Source organism: Antechinus flavipes, chromosome 2 (genome assembly GCF_016432865.1).
Source record: "Antechinus flavipes isolate AdamAnt ecotype Samford, QLD, Australia chromosome 2, AdamAnt_v2, whole genome shotgun sequence".
Classification (NCBI taxonomy): Eukaryota; Metazoa; Chordata; class Mammalia; order Dasyuromorphia; family Dasyuridae; genus Antechinus; species Antechinus flavipes.
The window spans coordinates 604,473,514-604,494,857 of record NC_067399.1 but is presented as its reverse complement, the minus strand read 5'-3'; the positions used below and the strand labels follow the sequence as shown (position 1 = coordinate 604,494,857).

Here is a 21,344-nt window from a genome sequence, read left to right as displayed (position 1 = left end):
AGAACTTTCAGCACTTTTAAGAAATATTTTGAAATGGCCATTGCCCCCTGTATATAATAGTATAAATAAGAATTTCTCTGTCTCTCTCCCTTTATAACTGCTTAATCAGAACAGGCAACAGAGGAGGTAAAACTCAGTGATGTGACCATTATTTTAGATATAAATGACAGATCAGAATATGAATTAAAGACTTGCAGGTTTAAAAAGGACTTTTAATCAAACTCTGAGAGAAATATGTACATGGAAAGAGTGTAAGCAAGTGATGTATTGTATCCTGCTTTCTAGAGCCCCCAAATTGGGGTGACAAAACATACTATTGTTTTCTAGAGCCCCCACACCAGGGTGATTAAAATCTTGTGTCCTGTTTTCTAGAGCCCCCACACCAGGGTGATTAAAATATACCATCCTAATGAAGAAGTGAGGAGGCAAGACTCCTGAGGAGGGTGGAAAAAATGGAGTCTTTTTATTCCAAGGACTTTCCCCTTTTTATACCCTCATACTCTTATGTAACAAAAGCACTGGGCATGCACCAAGTATATACTGCCATGGGACCACATAAACAACTTGCTATTGTATGTAGATTGCCACCTAGTATCACTCTGCTTCAATCACAATACAGATTGTTACCATGCCCTGACTTCTCAGGAAGGCAAAGAGCCCTTAAGGGAGATGGGGAGCTGAACCAGACACTGTTAGCAGGTTCCTTCTGAGCTGAAGGGTCTTATACCTCATCCAGAGTTCCCCCACTGTCTGTGACCCTCTACAGTAATGGAAGGAGAATGGGTAGAAAATTAAACAAAGGTACAGATAAAATGATCAAAGGATTTGGGAGTAAGGCAGGCAAAAAGTAATATTTAATTTGTGCCCCCCACCCCACCCCTCCCGGTCTCAAGAGCTGTCAGTCTGTGTGTGTCTGACACTCTATGTCTCTCAGAGTCTGTAATTGTGAAAACTGTGAATCCCTAATTATGGCTTAAATATTTTTATAAATGCTAACAAGGTTGGTGCAAACATTCTTGAGAATTTATTTTAAAGCAATTAGAAGCATCTCCCTAGCTGCACTCTTAGAATAACAAAATCTCACTGATTATAGGTGAGTTTGGTAGCAGTGCCAGTAAAGTTTTAGGAGGGAAAAAAATACTTTATCTGGCTTTTAGAATCTGCCTGCCTTTGTTAGTAGCCTTTTCCAGTTCACAGAAGAAAAAAAAAGTTTTTGTACAAATTGGGAAACAAGAAAAATGTATTTAACAGATTGTGTTTCATGTGAATTTTAAGAACTGTCTTGCTTCCTCCCTACAAAAAGAAAAGCTTATTTAAGGGAACCAAGAAAGAGCTAGCCCAACCCTCCTGAGAATTCCTAGTTAGGTGGTAATAAGTTGGGGAAAATGCTGCCAGAAAGTCCCATTATTGAATAAGACTCAGTAGAAACTGGAAAAATTATTAATTATTGGGGGGTAAGGGAAGGGAAGAAAAATTTGTAATTACTGTTTGTGAAAAGGAACAAAGAAAAAACCTTTTAGACTTCTCTTAATTTTGCATATTTCCTGCTTTCTTGAAATCAATGTTTAGGCAATGATACACATTTTATTACTCCAAGAAAAAGAACTTCTTGTGGATTATGGTATTATTAAACAATGAATTGAGTAACTGAGAATTTAAAAGTTTGTTTACAATAGAGAAGTAATTTCTAATAATGATCTTTACACCAAGATGAGTCTAAACTCAAGAAGAAAATGATTGATATTAAGTGAAATCTATGTTTGTATGTGTGAATCCTGGTAAATTTTTGTTGTATCATGACAATGAAAATAACTCCAGCCAGTCCTAAATTGTGATGAGTGAAACTTGCTATTTAAAGTAAAATTTTCTGGGACTATAATCTGAAATTGTTTTGAGTTTTGAAATCAACTATAGCTGCCTGAAAGATCATTAAGTTGGTAATTTATCATTCTAGAGAAATGCCATAAGCTATTTAGAGGGAAGTAAGATTTAGGAGATGACTGGGAAAAAAAGATTTAGAGGATGAGCTTAGCACAAAGGTAGGATTATTTGAATCATTTTCCAATTGTGTTGCTTCCTTCTTAAAAATATTTTCCATCTGGTTATCCTGACTCTGTCAATGAGATAGAATTGTTACTACATGATTGGGGTGTCAACTGTGACTTTTACTTGAAATCAAAAGAGCTAAGGATGCTTCATCCTGATAGACATGTTAAGTCATTCTATGCTCTTTGGCTTAGGCCTGAAGAAAGTTTTAATGCTGTTATACTACCTTGCTTTTTCCTTGTATAGCAAATTTCTAAAACCAAGACAAGTAATAATTAGTAAATATAAGCACAATGCAGTTATGTAATATCTTAATGTTTTCAGCCTAAATGTATTGTCATTCCATATCCCAAATAAACAAGTAAATTAGTGCTTGGGCTTGTCATCTGCCTGATAATAGTTAAATAATCATGTAGAAGATTAAGCACCGAATATTTTGTTCTTTTCGTGTGCTATAGTAACAATTGGACAAAGGTAAAAAAATAAAATAAAAACAAAAAACTATGTGAAATAAAGATGTGAATAAATGTATGTAGTTAATGTAAAAAAAGCTTATTCTGTTTTAAAAAACAATTTCATTGCAATCACTTTAGAGCAGTTATATTTATGTTAATATCTATTTTAATATGATTAACAACTGATTAATGTTTTACTACAATCCATTTGATATACTGTTCTTTGTATACAATTAGGAATTAATTACTTAGTGTAGCTACACATTCCATCCCAGATCTTTTGTTACAACTGGTGTAGTCAGCTTCTTTTAAGTAAATTCATGTATGTAACCACTGAACAGAGCACATCTCCCTGCAAAATGTTATCTACATTTTCATTTACAAAATTAAATCTTTAATGTAACATCTGATCCTTCTAAAGAAATTGGAATTAACTAGAAAGGAAAAATTTTGAGAAAGCAATAAGAAGGTATGTCAAATATAAATTATTTTAATGGAATATACAAAAAGCCTAAATTCTTTTAAGTTTCAAGTGAATTATGGGTTTCTAATTTTATGTCCTCCTTGTAACTCTACCAGTAATAAGGTCAGAACCATGAAGTTTGAGTTAGTTTTTACCACATGAACTAGTTATTGGAGAGGTAATATTTGAGACTATACTAGCATATTAAGATTTGTTTTGCAAAAGATTTTAATAGGAACATCTAGAGAGTGCTCAGTTAGGGAAAATTGTGACAGATCTCCCATTGACAAAAAAGGTAAATTGAGAAAATCAAATTATTCTCATTCTATTTTGCAAATGATTTTATTCTGTATCACTCCCAATTATTATAAAATTGCCCTTGTTATGTCTGTCAACTTAAGTTCACAAATTCAGCTAGTTTGTACTAAGTTCAATTCAAAAATCTAATTCTCACATTAATCACAAATGCCATTGAATCTTCCTTTGTTTCTCTCAGGGTGGGACAGAAGGCAATTGAAACAATTTGTAGTAGAAAATGGGCAAGTAAAGCTTTTGGTTTATTGTGAAAGCCTAGTACCACTGTTCCTCTTCAAAGGGGAATAGCTATGCTGACATTTATTGAGAGTTGTGTGATAAGGGTGAATGAGTAAGGGAGGAGACACAGAAGGTTTGTAGTTGCGATAAATAATCCTATTTAGTTTATCCTATTAGGATTAGGGATTAATTCACTTACAGATCACGTTGTTTCCCTACTTATGCTTGTGCCGTTATACATTGTGCCGCTGATGTTGAGCTCCTCTGTCCCTCATCCATGATAGCAACACCACTAGGGTAACCACTCAGAGAAACTGATTGAAGATACTGTCAAAAAGATTGTAGAAGCAGTCACGGAGAAGAATGTGGAAACAAAAACTTGGAAACAGAGAATTTAAACTATCTTGAGTAAACATAAATAGTAAAAGAAGTTGCAACTATCTCATAGGAGAACTAGCACATGACCATGGGCCATTCTTGACAATATATCTTCTTTGTTCTTTTTCTACATTCCTGGCTAGAACTGGTGTCAGTATGGAGATCCACCACTTTGTCCTGCTATCACCAAGGATGACTAACCTCTTGTAAGTAAGCTTACCCCAATTAACCTTAATAAAACATTAATAATCAAATTGGCACAGGCCTCTTTCTTCAGTATCTCAGTATTCTCACAGCTAGAGTACAATTGGCATAATCAGGACAGACTATTCCTTATAATCCTCAAAATTTTGAGCACGGAAAAGGTTCCTGATACCAAAACTTTGACGAACTGATATAACACATTTTATTTAATCATTATTCAATCAATACTTACTTGTCTTTATTTCCATTCTTTGGTACTATAAAGATTTTTGTGCATATGGGACTTTCCTTTCTATTTTTTGATGGAAAGAAATCAGAATCTATGTAGCATAGAATGGGCGTAGAACTATTTCCAATTCCCAAGATAGCATCTAGCTTAAAAAAAAAAAAAAAAAAAAAAGAATCAAAAATACTCACCACTGCACAAAAATAAACCTGTGGTGCCTAACCCCAGTTCTGCCACTGACAGATAATCAGTGTCCCAAAGTCCGCTGATTTAAGATTTTTGTGACATCCTGTAAATCTTACACAATCACTTAACCTCTATTTCTTTGTTGGAAAATATTAATTAAAATCAGAGGAACAAAATTTTAAAATCCATCCATTTTTTAAAAATGTATAGAAAACAAATTTTTTCAAAGGAATACAAACACAGCAATGTTGTTACCACCCTGTTAAATTTAAAATACATTAAAAATAAATGGTTCTTTGCATACTGAGTTTCTGGTGATTTTTTAAAAGAATTTTAAAGGAAAAAAATGAATGAAATTTTTAAAAGTCAATTATTCTTTTTAATTATCAACATCCTCAGGTGTCAAAAAATGCCTAACCCATCTAAACCATATAATAGGTTTATCAATATAAAGCAAAGGGATAACATTTTTTGTGCTACTGACAATGGGATGAAACTTATCTTCATCCTCAGAATATTTTTAAATGCACTGAAAAAATGCATAATTAGAAAGGAATCCAATTATAATGAAATATAGCTATCAAAATATTTTAGAAAGAGACAAGGTTAAAGAATGCCTATGACAGAGCAACAAGGCAGAGAATTAGTGATCAAAGAAAAGGACTCTGAAAATTTCCTCCAATTCCCTCAGGGGGCACATATATGTTCTTTGTATTAATTTTTAGATTCTGATTTTGATGTTTATACATATCATAGTCTAAAAATAGATCACATCACTGGGGGAATAGCATAATGATTACCTTTGTCTCCAAGTCAGCTTAGATTCACATATCTATCAGTTGAACTTGCTGATGCATAACAAGATTGAGAATCATGATATAATTCATTTGAAAGATTTTCCCAAAAATGTTCAGCATTATACAAATGTTATTACTACTCAGAAAAAAAATTATCTTCTGTAAACTGAATCAATTCAAAGACAGGCTTATTTATTCATTCAACAAACATTTATTGTATGTCAATAAGAAGGCATTTTGCTGAACATAGGGGGAAACAAAAAAATGAATTACATACAGTTGTTGCCTTTCAGTACTTTGCCCAAATTCACATGGCTAATAAATATCAGAGCTTTAAATAGAGATCTTCTGACTCTAAGCCCAGTGCATCAACTAGTCATAACACAGGGACTTTATTTCTTCAACAACTTGCACTGCCCCTAGAGAAATGGAACATTTCTAAAAAATTGTGAAGGGATATATTATTGGTAAATATTTACAAGTCTGAAATATGCAAATAAGTAGGTAGCAGACTAAGAAAATCTTCAGATGTATCTTTTGAGAAACAGTAAAGCATGACTATGTTGAAACATGCTCTTTTAATTATTTCTTATTGAAATATTGTTCTTGAAAATTAAAAATCTAACTCTCCTCTCCAAAAAAACTTTTTAAAATTCCTAATAAAAAGTGAGCCCAGGAAATTAAAAATTCAATATGACACTGTCCTTAATTAATGCTATATATTTTTTCTTTATGTCTTTTTTTTTTTTAAAGCAGGTAAAGTTAAGTAGTGTCTATATTAACTCTGAACTTCTTCCTGTCTATTAATAGTCAGTGTCACCACCTTAGTGTGATTCAAATATAGTTTTGTATGTAATTGAAGTACAACACACACACAAAAGTAATTTGAGATATAAATGGAGAAAAGGGAGGGTGTGATGGGGGGAGGATGGCTGAAGGAACATATTACTTAACTTCATAATGATAATTACCTGAGCACAAAGAAAATTACAAGAACATTCTATACTGGATAGCATCCAGAAAATCAAATCTATGTTGCAGCCTTAATACATCTGAATACTTGGAATTGGCAGAAAAACATCTATTCTATGAATAATGGCCCCTATGATCCCAGAGGACAGCAGTACATGAATTTAAAAAAAAAAAAGTCTCAAGCCTTTCCCAAAATGGTGCTAATGTTCCACTGAAACTTAATTTTATAATTTACTGGCAGTCAAGATGGCAGGAAATAAAATAATTTGCTATATTCTGCACAACAAACCCTGCTTTTCCTAGGCAGGGGTAATTATCCCCATGAAAAAAAGGGAAGAAAAAAATATGCCATCTCATATTAAGCTAAAGTCTCATCAAGAAGAGAAAAAGTGCCTCATTACATGTAATTACCAGGGAATTAGAAACATCATTTAACTAAATGAGTGAATAATGCTCAGGATATTGAAGAAACTTGCCTGCACTTCTGCAGAGCACTCTAAGTCCCATTACAAAAATTGCCCCTCTTTAATGGAATAATTTTAGGCCTCGTCTGCCTTGCTTTAAAAATAAAGAGCTTCAGAGGCAGAAAGAGGCTGAAACTGCCACAAACAACTGTTGAAAGGAGCTGCAGAAATGGGGGTGTCTCTCCTGGATACCAGGTTTTAGAATGAGTCATAATCTCACATAATAATAGAAACTGATTTGAAAAAAAGAATTGCCCCTTTTTTAATTGTATCTTCTCAAGACTGTGATAGAGGATAAATAATAGATGAAAGATTCTGAAGCTTAGGATGCTGCATCCATTTTTTTTTTCTACAGAGATATTTTGACCCAATGTTCACTCAAAATCAAAATTATGACATACCTGAGGATTGGCCTTTAATATAGCAAAATGTCATAGTTTCCTAGTCAGTAAAACAGATACCAAAGCCTTTCCCACTGGCATTTTTGCTTTTATTAATTGCCAAATCACATTATAACAGAAATTAATTCATTTACTATCTTCATCTTTCCTGCTAAAAATAAATAAATAAATAAATAAATAAATAAATGAATGAATGAAGCAGAAAAAAGAAATGGGATTTCTTTAAAACTATATTGGGGAACAGCTAGATGGCACAGTGGATAGAGTACCTGTCTTGAAGTCAGGAGGACCTGAGTTCAAATCTGACCTCAGACACTTAATACTTCCTAGATTATGTGACCCTGGGCAAGTCACTTAATTGCCTCAGATATTAAAAAACAAACAAACAAACAAACAAAAAAAACCAACCTGTAGTGCAAAGCAGAGTTAACAATAATCAATATCATAATTAGGAAAGGAAGGTCCAATTACATTTCTAGGGACTAAGGCTTCAGAAAATCAAGTCCCTCTACAAAGCTGCTCATACACATACTTTCTTTGAAGGTAAAGGAAGACAATGATTAATTCCACTTTCTTTCAATTTGGCATTTATGTATTTATTTGTTTCCACTGTTTTGTTACCTGGCCTTGTCATTAAAAAAAAAGAAAAGTTTTGTTGTTGTTTTTTTAAAGATAGTAGTTGTAATTTTTAGACTCTTCTATATCTTTAATGCACAGAATACAAAGCTGTCCAAATACATGTCCCTTAAATTTCAGCTCTAGTCAAAGATGAATATGTGTGAGAAACTAACACAGACAAGATGGAAAGACTTAGGTCTGAATGCTGATTCCAGCACTAAGTATTCAACTTTGTGCCTATGGGTAAGATCTTTAAACTCTGCAAATTTCATTATCCTATTCTAAATACATTTACATTACAGAACTATATAAAAAAACCCTGAATCCCAATTCTGGCATCTATGTGGTTTTTGTTAGGTCCTTTCTTCTATCTGGGTTACCTTTTCCCCATTTGTAAAATAAAGGATTGGACCAAATGACTCTCTAAGGTCCTTTCCAATTCTATAAGCCTATAAAATGAAGATAATTCCTGAACTATTACCTACTTCACAGAGTTGTTGTGACAAAAGTGATTTATACAACATAAATAAAATTGTTATGTTTCTAATTCTCTCCCCTATCTTTTCTGTGTTCCTCTGTCATGAAGATGCAAACATTACTGAGTCTAGCACAAGTGACTGAATGAAGCAAAGAAACAGCAGGTAAGCCAAACACTAAATATCAGTTTTTATAGCACTATATAAGTATTGTTCGTTAACAGATATATTGTTAGACAGTTTCAAGTTCAGTAAACAGGAGGTGGGGAACATGAAGCCAAGCCTGAGCTACTGTCCTTGTGACCACTGATGACTTCTCTTCTTCCTTCTGGGGTCAGGGGTAAATCACTCCAAACCTTTCTGAGACCCAGTTTCCCTATGACAAAGAAAGAAAAACACTGTTATTTATAGGGATTTATAGGGAAAAAGAATGATCTAAAAGAAAAGAAAGATTTGACAGATGAAATATAAGTATTGACAATAAACAAGTACAGCTTAGGCATTTAAGGTCCCAAAATAAAGAGGAGATTTAAGCTATGATTTATTGACATCTCCATAGGCCACCTAGTCACCCATCCACCAGAGGTAAACTTTTGCCTTCTTTTACCCCTCTCTCTTGCCAACACTCAAAAAAGCAGAATATTCTCCCACTTTAACATTAGTTTCTTGAGGACTCTTGTTTATGTTTGCATTTCTAATGCTTGGCACAGTGACTGGCACATAGTAAGCACTTAATTCTTTTTTTCCCCTCCCTGTAGAAGTCATGTCTTTTTTTTTTCCCTCCTAATTTTTTTTTAATTAAAGCTTTTTATTTTCAAAACATATGCATGGATAACTTTTCAACACTGACCCTTGCAAAAACCTTGTGTTCCAAATTCCCCACCCCACCCCTTCCCTCCATCCCCTCTCCTAAATGGCAAGTAATCCAATACAAATCAGATCAAAAAAGAAAAAAAAATGAGAAATAAAACAAAATGCAAGCAAAAAACAAAAAGAGTGAAAACACTTTGTTGTAATCCACACTTAGTTCCACAGACCTCTCTTGGGTGTAGATGGCTCTCTTCAATACAAGATCAATGGAACTGGCCTGAATCATCTCATTGTTGAAGAGAGCCGCGTTCATCAGAATTGATCATCATATAATCTTGCTGCCGTGTATGATTTCCTAGTTCTGCTCATTTCACTTAGCAGCATCAGTTTATGTAAATCTTTCTAGGCTTCTCTAAAATATCCTGCTGATCATTTCTTATAGAACAATAATATTCCAAAACATTCATATATCATAACTTATTCAGCCATTCTCCAACTGATGGACATCCACTCAGTTTCCAGTTTCTTCCACTACAAAAAGGGCTGCCACAAACATTTTTGTACATGTGAATCCCTTTAGCTCCTTTAAGATCTCTTTGGGATATAACCCTGCTAGATCAAAGAGTAAACACATTTTGATAGCTCTTTGAGCATAGTTCCAAATAAACATTTAATTCTTTATAGTATTTCCTTATACCAAAGTATAGGAAGTGGGGCCAAGATGGAGAGAAGTCAGGGAATTGCCCAAGATCTCCCCAGTTTCCTTCCCTCAGAAACAACACTAAATCAAGCCTCTAAACAGATTCTGGAGTGAGAGAACCAACAACAAAAAAATTGAGTGAAACAATTATGAAACAATTTTCTAGCTTAAGATAACTTAGAGGACTTTAGGAAGGTCTGTCTCATTGAGTAAAAAGAGTGCAGCCAATTACAAATAAGGGTGCAGTCCAGACAATCTAGCAGGTGGCTCTTAGCCATAGCAAAAATCTGCAGCTGAGGTCTCTCATCCTCGCTCAATAGGCCAGCAGCACAGCAGGGTATTGGTGATACCTCCAGTTTCTGTGCATAAAATAAATCGTGAGCTCTGGAACCCCAGCACAACTAGTGTGAGTAGGCCAGGTCACCCCTGTGTAGTGAACAAATTACCAGCACCTAAGGCCCTAGGTTGGAAAGCCAAAAAATTCTTGGGAAAGTGTTCTCTGTGCCCTAGGAGGAAATTTTTTTACTGAGCAAAAAAAAAAAAAAAAAAAAAAAAAAAAAGCCCTGACCATGGAAACTTACTATGGCAACAGGGAAGATCAGAACACAAACTCACAAAAGGAGAGCAATAGCAAAATGCCTACATGTGAAACCTCAAAGGGGAATATGAATTGATCTTAAAGCTCAAAAAGGATTTTAAAAATCAAATAAAAGAGGTAGAAAATAAATGAGAGTTATGAAGGATAATTTTTTTTTTTTTAAAGCCAACAGCTTAGAGAAGGAAGCACAAAAACTGACTGAAGGAAACATCTCCTTAAAAAATAGAATTGGTGAAGTGGAAAAAAAAAATTCACTGAAAAAAACAACTCCTTTAAAAACAGAATTGGCAATGTTTGTGGCAGCCCTGTTTGTAGTGGCTAGAAGCTGGAAAATGAATAGATGCCCATCAATTGGAGAATGGTTGAATAAATTGTGGTATATGAACGTTATGGAATATTACTGTTCTGTAAGGAACGACCAGCAGGATGAATACAGAGAGGACTGGCGAGACTTAGATGAACTGATGCTAAGTGAAATGAGCAGAATCAGGAGATCATTATATACCTCAACAATGATACTGTTTGAGGATGTATTCTGATGGAAGTGGATCTCTTTTTTAAAAAGAGAGCTAATTCAGTTTTAATTGATCAAAGATGGGCAGAAACAGCTACACCCAAAGAAAGAATACTGGGAGATGAATATAACTGCTTGCATTTTTGTTTTTCTTCCTGGATTATTTACACCTTCTGAATTCAATTCTCCCTGTGCAACAAGAAAACTGTTCGGTTCTGCACACATATATTGTATCCAGAATATACTGTAACCTATTCAACATGTAAAGGACTGCTTGCCATCTGGGGGAGGAGGTGGAGGGAAGGAGGGGAAAAATCGGAACAAAAGTGAATGCAAGGAATAATGCTATAAAAAATTAACCTGGCATGAATTCTATCAATAAAAAGTTACTAAAAAAAAAAAAAAAACAGAATTGGCTAAAAGGAAAAGGAGATCAAAAAAAAAAAAAAAAAAAAAAAAGGTTAACTGAAGCAAATAATTCATTAAAATTAGAATTTGTCAAGGAGAAGCTAATAAGAATAAGAGACATCAAGAATCAAGGAAACGAAATCTAAAGAATAAAAAATACAAGGAAATATCACTTCATTGAAAAAAAATAAAAAACTGACTTGAAAAAAAGATCGAGGAGAGAGAATTTAAGAATTATTGGACTACCTGAAAGCCTTGACAAAAAAAAAAAAAAAAAAAACCTGGACAACAACTTTCAAGAAAATATCAAGGAAAACTGCCCTTATAACAAGAACCAAAGAACAAAATAGTAATTGAAAGAATCCACCAATCACCTCCTAAAAGAGATCCCAAAATGAAAACTCCAAGGAATATTGTAGCCAAATTCAGAAATTATCAGGTCAAGAAGAAAGTATTCCAAAATACAGTGTATGAGCCATATACAAAGGAAAAGTCCAGGGAGAAAAATACAAGTTATAAAGTTCCAGTAATTCAGGCTGATGACCACCATTAATTTAATTCAATCTAATTTACTTTAACAGCCACTTACTAAATGCTTAAGGAAATGCAAAATATCCCAAGGATCCAAAAATATGGGGGGGAAAAAAAACTAAGAATTTGCTCTCATGGACCTTATAATGTAGTGAGTGATATAAATCACACATATAAATAATAAGAGATGTATACAAAATAGTATTCAAGTACTAAGCAGGAATTTCACAGAATCACAGAACTTAGATCTTAAAAGGTCCTCAGTAAGATTATGTCATTTAAAAACATTTCCAGAATGATTTTACATGAACTCTATTCCCAATGTGTCCTTAAACCATTTCTTGTTATAATAATCATATTTCACAGATGGAAGTTCCATGATTCAGTAACTTGATTACTTATCTCCAAGCTACTCGATGGCAAAGCTAAGAATAAATGCCTACTGTGGGATTTCTTGCACCCATTCCACTAAGTGAAGGAAATAATTGAAGCAAAAAATCCAGGGCCATCTTGCCACTGAACCCAGATGGCTCTGGAAGGGAGCCCTCCCTCACTAAAACCCAATTCATTTCTCTGATGTCATGGTTCTCTTTGAAATGAAGGACAAACAACAACAGGATCACTGAAAATGCGGTATGATTTCGCAAATGCAATTCAGTCTGCTTTTCCTCCTACTATTTAGATGTGTAATTATTTAAGGGGATTCTCTTTACTAATACAGACTGGAACTATTCTGCAACTTGTAGTCTTAAGACTTTAAATCAGGGGTCCTCAAACTTTTTAAATAGGGGGCCAGTTTACTGTCCCTCAGACTGTTGGAGGGCCAGACTATAGTAAAAACAAAAACTTTTTGTAGGCCTTTAAAAAAAGAAACTTCATAGCCCTGGGTGGGGGGATAAACGTCCTCAGCTATTGCATCTGGCCCGCGGGCCATAGTTTGAGGACCCCTGGGTATAAGTGATAGTTGAACTCTAGATCTAACTTCAGGAAGACATGAGTTCAAATCCTCCCTCAAACATTTACAAGTTGTGTGTTCCTCGGCAAGTCGCATAACCTCCAATTGTATCTTCATCTGTAAAATGGGGATAATAATAGCAACTATTTACTTACCAGGTTGCTGCAAGGATAAGATTTTTATCAAGCACTTTACAAATCTTAAAACACTACATAAATACTAGCTATTTTTCTTATTGTTGTTACTGAGTTGCCAGAGACACTAAGAGATTAAGTGATTTATTATGAGTCATACAACTAATATGTATTAGCAATGAGACGAAAACCCAGGTCTTTGAAATGCTATGATTAATTCTCTATTTAATGCTGTGTTGCCTCTAAAAATATCTAATATCTTCAATTAGCTGAGTTAATACATGTAATATTCTAGTTAACCAACTATTATAATCTGAAAAATAATAACCTTCTTGATATTACTGTCTAAGCATCAATTTCATGTCCTGCAGAATTCTGTGATAGCAATCCAGGAAAATTTCACAGGATGAAGACTGGGTACCAGCTTAAGTCTTCATGGTGCTATTATGTACACCATGATGAAAAGATTTGGAAGCTTCATAGTAGCATGGTAAACAAACAATCTGATAAAAGCTATCAATCTCAAAAGGCTTTAAGTATGAGCCAAGTAAAGGTAACCAGGTAGTAAAGTGGATAGAAAGCCGGGCCTAAAGTCAGAAAAATCCATCTTCCTGAATTCAAAATCTGGCCTCAGACACTGACTAGCTTATGAACTTTGGCAAGTCACTGCACCATTTGGAGTCACAAAGAGATGGACATGATTGACTCAACAACAATAGGACAGATTACAGACTATATCTCAAAATTAATAATCAAGCCAAGTTTCAAAATGCTCATCATATATATACAAGTGTGTATACACACACACACTGCCTACAGGTGATCATATATCTCCCCCCTATTCCATTACAGAGTTGTGTTGGCTTTTTTTTTCCCTTTGGGTGAGGTAGGGAGGAGGGAGAGAATGAAGGGGGGAAAAAAGTTCCTATGGTATGGAATATCACATATGATGTTAGATTTTTTTTTTCAATATTATCAGTTTTATTCTATTTGTCTCCCCCATTTAAAAAAAGAAATCTTTGAAGGGAAGATTTAAGGGATATAGTCAAAAATCTATGACAGGAAAAAATACCAATAAAAATCTTTTTTTTTTTTTTTTTTTTTTTTTTTTTATTGTTGGCCACATATCAGACCCAAAAAAGTCCACAAGAAGGTTCTCTATAGAGTACAGGGAGGAAGGACTGGAAAAAATGGACTCATACAGCAGTATTACCCTGTTTTAGAGCCACATCAGAGGAAATGCAAGGACAAAGCTTCCTTCCACACGTTGAGGTCCCTCAGTTTCAGATAGGAGATATCAGCTCTATGATCAATCAGAGATTTGCTGTTCTTCTAAAAAACACATGTTAGGTACTTCAAGATCAAATTGAGTAAATGCAAAATAAGTTAAACTCTGATTTACTGAGCTGTTTTAATTGTGTCCAACTTGGTTTTCTTGGAAAAGAACATGGAATAGTTTACCATTTCCTTCTCTAGCTCACAAATAGTTACAAGAGTTGCCCAGGGTCACAAAACAAGTTAAGATCTGAACTCAGGAAGACTCATCTTCCTGACTTCAAGCCCAGCACTCCAAACACTATGCCACCTAGCTAAACATAAACTGTAATTATGAAAGTATTATCTCCTGAATAATTCATTTCTTTAAAGGAAAAAGGCACTGAAAATAAGACTATCACTGTGTCCAAAGAAATTAGATGGTGCCATATGCACAGAACTCTTAACACTAGTTCCAGGAAGACCTAAGTTCAAATACCCTCTCAAATACGTAGTAACTGTATAATCATGGGCAAATCACTTATAATCAAGGGCAAATCACTTAACTTCTAACTTGGTTCCTTCAACTCTAAAATGAGGATAATAATAGCATCTACTTTCCAAGGCTGTTTGAGGATAAAATGAGATATTGATAAAGCATTTTGTAAAACTTAAAAATATCTTATCATAATTATCATGATTATTATCCACACAAAAAAATCAGTTTCCATTTCTTTTGCTTCAGACATTATCAAGTAGTTTAATCCTCAACTTTAGATTTGAGAAATGAAAAAATTAAAGTACCTTTCACATTAATAAGGAGAAGGAGTAATTTTACAACTTTTCTGGTGACTTCTCAGATTAAATATTGCCAATTAAATACTGCAGAACCCAGAAAAATAAAGGTTTTGCGCATGTAGCTTTTGTTATTTGAAATATCAAAAGAAAAGCATAAATGTAATTAATGTGTTTTATCTGTTACATCAAGATATCATTTCTAATGTTTTTAATCATGAGTTTTCAAAAGTATTCCCTGAATTCCCCATTTTTAAAAAAGGTTTTCATTAAAAGAATGTGTTCACTAGATTAATTTATGCATTATTATGAAATAATCTGATTTTGAATAGAGGATATAATAGTAGTCTAAGTTCTTGAATACTTTCTCCAAGTATTTTAACTTTCAATGATATTTCTAGCTGGCTTTGGGGAAAAGCATGACCCAGGGAACTATCAAATTTGGCATTTCTCCATTAAAGCTCAGAATAGAGAGAAGACCCTTAGGCTACAGTTTTGGTTCTGCCACTAAATAGCTGCATAGGGGAAAATGGATCACTGGATTACACTATCTCTAAGAATCTTTTCAGTTGATTCTTTCATGAGTCTATGAAATGAATGCTATGTTCACCCAAGTTCACAATCACCTCTCCTAAGTTCAAGAGGGACTGAAAATACCTATATCTGAAAAATCCTTCAAAATTCTGAAGGGGCTCATAAAGAAGTGGCATGCATAAAACATGCTGTTCTTCCTATGTCAGACTTGCACTTTAAGCTTTTTTTTCTAGAAGAAGGAATAAGCAGGCATCCAATTATTTACACATTATTTCACATCTCCCTAGTGATTAATGGCATACTTAACCATCAACTGATCAGTCAGACCCTGAAAACTCTCCTATTATAAAGCTCTCAATTTTATCAAACAATAAATAATAAGTATCTTAGAGGTCATGATCGGCAGTATGATATAATGGGAAGAAATCTGGACTGGAATAATACTGAATTTATACAAAGCAAAAAAAAAATCCTGAAGAAATTAAGTGTGCAGGCCACAAGTTGAATCTTATGAGGATAAATACCATGACAACAAGCCTCTCAATTAGAATCCAAAAAAGTTTCCAAGGTCTGGTCAATGATTCATTTATTTCCCAAGTTGATAATATTCCAGCCTTAGGCAATAAATGAAACCAAGAGTTTCATTTTATTCCATATGTAGAGGCCGTAAGTGTTATTAATCAAAAAGAATTTATTTAATAGCTACTATGTGCCAGGCTCAGGAATAAAAATAGTCCATGTCCTCAAAGAACCTGATTTAATAAATATGAATCACTAGATTAACTAGCATAAACCTTAGTAAACTACTAAGACCACTCAAAATCTATGAAGGTCAGGGATACCAAGGATTATGTAACTTCTGAGCCATCATATAATACAACATAGGTTTGAGCACATGTAGTCAAAAAGTTGAATATAATAGGAACCTAAAGGAACCTACAGTAATTGATGAGAATTACCTGTTCTTTAAATGTATCCCTGACACCCCGTTATTCTTATAAAGTATAAATAGAAAGTAGTTACATATGTCAATATTTATTCAAGTTCTCTTGTCAATTGGTTTGGTTTATTTTTTTTTTTAAATCAGGGAATGAAGGAAGATTTGAGAATATGGGCAATCTTGTTTGTTTGGTTTTTTATGGTACTGATTTTGTAAATCAGTTGAAGATTAAAAAAAAAAAGCCTCACATTTTCTTCCAATCTTCTACCTCTCCTTAATTAAGCAGAGGGTACTTAAAGTTATTATTCACATCTTTGGGAAAATTATACATTTTAATCATAATTACATGATAAATATTTCATGGTATATATCTTGGTCATATAATTAGGAATAAAAAATGTAATTCCCCAAAAGATGCTAAATAATTCAAACCACAGATAATATGATTAGGGGCATGATTTAAATGTGTTCAAAGAATATACTAAAAGACTTCAAACCTGATCAGCAAAGCAATATAGTCCAACTCAGTTGTCTTTCAGAAAGGGGAAAAAAAAAACCTTTAAGTTGAATGGGTCCAAAATGAATTTCTTGTTGAATCTTGAAAAGAAAATTAATTATTTTCAAAGCAAATTTGAAGGAGAAAAAAAAGGGCAAAAACAATTTTAAAAATTAATTTTAAAAACATAAATCAAAGTCTATAACCTTTGGCCATAACAAAGGACAGGTTTCACTGATTCATCTTTCCTCTTTAACACCACCAACCCAAGAGATAAACATATGTAGGTACTCAATAAATTAACATTTGATATAGTAACCCAATAAAAAGCTTCAACTTCTATCCTACAATGCAAATAATTCACACTAATGTACTCTTTAACAACTCTGTGAGATAATTCAGTGCAAGTATTATATGTAATTTTATATATGAAGAATTTCAGAGGTTAAGTGACTTTCCTAAAGTCACATGGCTAATAACTACCTAGTCACTCCTACAAGTTAGACAAGGTGATTAATTTATAGGATTTAAATCAGGAAAGCACACTTGAAGCAAGTCAACAAGTATTTATTAAGCATTTACTATGTGACTGTACTCTGTACTCTGGGGATATAAAAAAAAGGCAAAGTACTTGTCCTCAAGAAGCTCACAACCTAATCAAAACCAACAAATTTATAATATTTACAGCATAGGAAACTAAAGTGAACAGCTCATGGTTAGATTCAGAATTAAGTGGTCGAGCCAAGATTTAAGTCCAGTTCCTCCACCTTAAAACTAAAATTTTTCTCCTCCACCATTCTGATGAAATCAGAAATCCAGCTCTCTAAATTCTCATGCCACTACTCTTCCTAATATACCACACTGCTTCTGTAACATGGTTTATGGAAAGATGAAATAATAATGGTTCTATCCTCTAGTCTTAACCAAACAGAATCAATGCTGTCACCTCTTTTATAGGGGAAAAAAATAGATTCTGGAAAAAACAGCTGCTAGATTTAAAGAAATAACATACCATATTTTGAGTTAAGAACCTTTAAAGAGTTAACAGAAATATAGTACCACTGAAAATAAATTGAGCCTTTCATATTTCCACAATCCAGTGGCACCCAATCTATTTAAAGACTAAAAAAGAAACAATCACATAGACATTGCCACAATAAAATGCCATTATAATAAACTAAATTTATTGGAAGCCAAAAAAGTCATGCTGTCCAAAGTTATATTCAATACTTTGGAAAGAATCATATAATCTTAGGGCTAAAAGAGATTTTGGAGATCATTTAATCCAACCCCTTTGTTTTATAGATAGCTTAGAGACGTTAACTGATCTGACTAAAGGTGCTTATTCCTTCTCCCTTCCTTCCCCCAAAAATAAACCAAATAAAAAGACGGTAATATTCTTGGATCCATAACATCTAATGAATTTATATCATTCTAGAAGTATACAATTAAAGTGGATTATATTTTGGTCTTGTAACATACATTTAAACTAAAATACTGAAGCTGTAGATCCCCACCAGTTACTTAGAAATAACTCTTTTCATGTTAATTCATCAATATATGCTAAAAAGCACTTTAAGGTTACAAGATGCTTTAAGTGGGGGCAAATTATATTTCAGAAATGACAACTAAATATATATATAATCTCACAGATTTTCACAGGTAAAAAGAACTTCAGATCAACATTAACATTTCTATCATGAATAAATTAAGGCCAAGAAACATTGGGTAATATGCTTAAGGCCAAATACAAGTTTTCTGATTCTGAGTCATACTATAATTTGGGAATGATTTTTTTTTTTTATTAAAGAGATAAGAGATCATATTTCTCTAAACTTATTTTTTCTTTCAAAATTTGCCAAAAACCTATTAAAGCAAGCAGCCTACTATAATCATCTTATTAATATGTATGTATTTAATTGTCCAGTATGACCAAACAAAAACAAAAACACTTATTCTGAATGTATACAGTTCTCTGAAATCCCAGAGGCATATTCAGTTCAAGCCAAACTGTGGACAGAAGTGTGCGATAATACCAGGACTAAGAGCAATTTCCTAAGCAATTGGCTGGCTGAGTCACTCAAAATGAACAGATTTTAATTTTTTAATGTACTGATAGTAAAGTGCGCTATTTTATCATGTACTCAAAAAGCCCAATTACTCAGTACACTCAAGCTACATCAGAACCAGAGCTGTTCCTTGTACATGTGCAACAGACTGGTTTAATAATTACTGCAAGGTTACAACTGGACTGTTTTATGCCAAACAACACAACAGAGCAGCAGCATACATTTAAAAATGGACCACTAATGAGCAAAACTTTCACTATGCTTTGTTGGAACCATTACAATTGAATTTTATTTGAAAAGAATGAAAATGGGAGAAATACTCTATATTAGTTGGAGATTGGTTAAAAAAAAAAAAAAAAGAAAAAGCTATGTTCCAGTATTACAAAGACTGTATGATTATCAGTAAGCAGTGACCAAGAGAAAAGGTCCACTCAATGGCATACTATTGTAATGTTCAGGGCACAGATGCCACTTGGCTTTTAATACCATAGTGTTATGAGCCTCTTATGAGGGACAACTTGTGATTTTTTTTTTTCTCCTACAGGCAGTCAACAATGATGGATGATTCTATTAAAAAGGTAGCTATGACTCCATGTTTTCTGAAAGGGCCTCAACATTCAGTAAAAGGCAATGACTTAAGAAGCTTTTTTAGGTCTCAATTCCTGATGGGGAATCAGTATAGCCTTTGTTCTAATCCTTTTGCCTTTATATGTCTAGAGAACTAGTAAAAGAAAGATTAATCTTATAAAAGCTAAGCTCTGTATTCTACTTGAAAATATTCCAGTTTCAGATACTAACATGACTACTTCCTGATTTCAACTAAATCACCTTTTCATTGAACCAGTTTCCCTGAAAACATAAAGCTGTTAAGTGTTATAAATGGTAAGAGAATCCTAGAGGTAAGCCTAAGTGGCTAACTGAAACAATATTAAGAGTTTGTTATTCCAAAATCGCTGATATTCACAGGAACATATCCAATCTTACCTTCAACAGAATAGTTCTGACATTCTAGTAAAAGGTTATTCCCTGTGTTGACAAGAGAAAAACTAATTCTGATTAAAAAATAAAAGAAAATTTGGAGTTTATATTTAAGGAAAGAGTAAAAGTTCTATATAGCTAGCTTAAAATATTTTCTCCTCTAGAAATTTATTTTGAAATTAGCAAAAGGTAAAAGTAATGGAATCAAAGTAATAGAGAAGGAAAAAGAATCTGGGGGACAGCTAGGTGGCACAGATGATAGAGAACCAGCCTTGAAGTCAAATCTCTTCTCAGACACTTATCACTTCCTAGCTGTGTGATTCAGGACAAGTCACTTAACTCCAAGTGCTTCAGCCAAAAAAAAAAATAAAAAAGAATCTTAAAAGTCATCTAATTCATTCCCTCAAATACAAATTACTTCTTTAATATCCCTGAAAAAATGGTTAGCCATTGTCAAATTGAACACCTTAAGATAAAAATTGTGGTTTTTTGGCTATGATATGAGATGCAACAAAGATGCTCTGAAGATTTTTCAAACTTAATAACTACTACTACTTCTGATGCTGGCCATGGGCATAGAGGATACTAGCAGAAAGATGCTAGAAAGCATTACTAAGTATTACCAAATCTTGAAATGAAGAACTGAAGAACACAGGTTCTGTTTTCAACTCTGCTGCAAATTCAAAATCAAAAAATTTTAGAAGGGAGTAGAAGACTTATGAAATAAACAACTGGTTAATAAGTTATCTAAGGATGATATTTGAGATTTGGACCACAACTTAAAATAAGGGAGACCAAGCTCTTGGCCTGGGATGCACTGGGATATGAAGGGTATCTGAGAATTGGTTGAAAGAAATGGGAATTTCAGAAAATTGAAGAAAAGACAAGCTAACTGTCTTGCAAGTATGAAAAGGACTGCCACATGATCTGCCTAGTCTCAAGGGAACAAAAAACAGAAGTTAAAAAACAAAGATTTAGTCAGGATTAGGAAGCCCAATGAATTGTTTGGCAGGTAGTAGTTTCTTTCTACTGGAGGTCTTCAAGAGAAAGCAGGATAAACACTGGCATAAAGCTGAAAGGATTCTTATTTGAACACTGAATGGACCAGCTAGCGTCTGAGATCGCTTCCAATTGTGGGATCCTAGGATTGTGAATTTTTTTCTATTGACAGGGAACTTATTTTGTTTACAAAGGCTGCCCATTCCAGTTTTGGATAGCAAAAATTGTTGTGATGCTTTTTCTTATACTGAAGACAGATCTGCCAACCTAAAATTGCATACTCTGGTCCTATTCCTGCCTTCTTATGCTATGCAAAATAAATTTAATTTCTCTGTCATTTAGCAAAGACTATTTGAAATCTAATTGTTTTTAAATTTTGGCCTAAGAATCTAGGACTTTAGTTTGGATG

General features: G+C 33.6%; 1 protein-coding gene across 1 annotated transcript in view; it reads right to left on the bottom strand.

The window, feature by feature from the left end:
• Positions 1 to 5,477: 5,477 nt before the first annotated feature.
• BUB3 (BUB3 mitotic checkpoint protein) overlaps positions 5,478 to 21,344 on the bottom strand; it is a 49,370-nt gene continuing 33,503 nt past the window's right edge. The window contains exon 8 of the mRNA XM_051981607.1: positions 5,478 to 8,596. Coding sequence (XP_051837567.1) covers positions 8,566 to 8,596 — 31 coding nt within the window. The 3' untranslated portion in view covers positions 5,478 to 8,565. The remainder of the gene's footprint in view (positions 8,597 to 21,344) is intronic.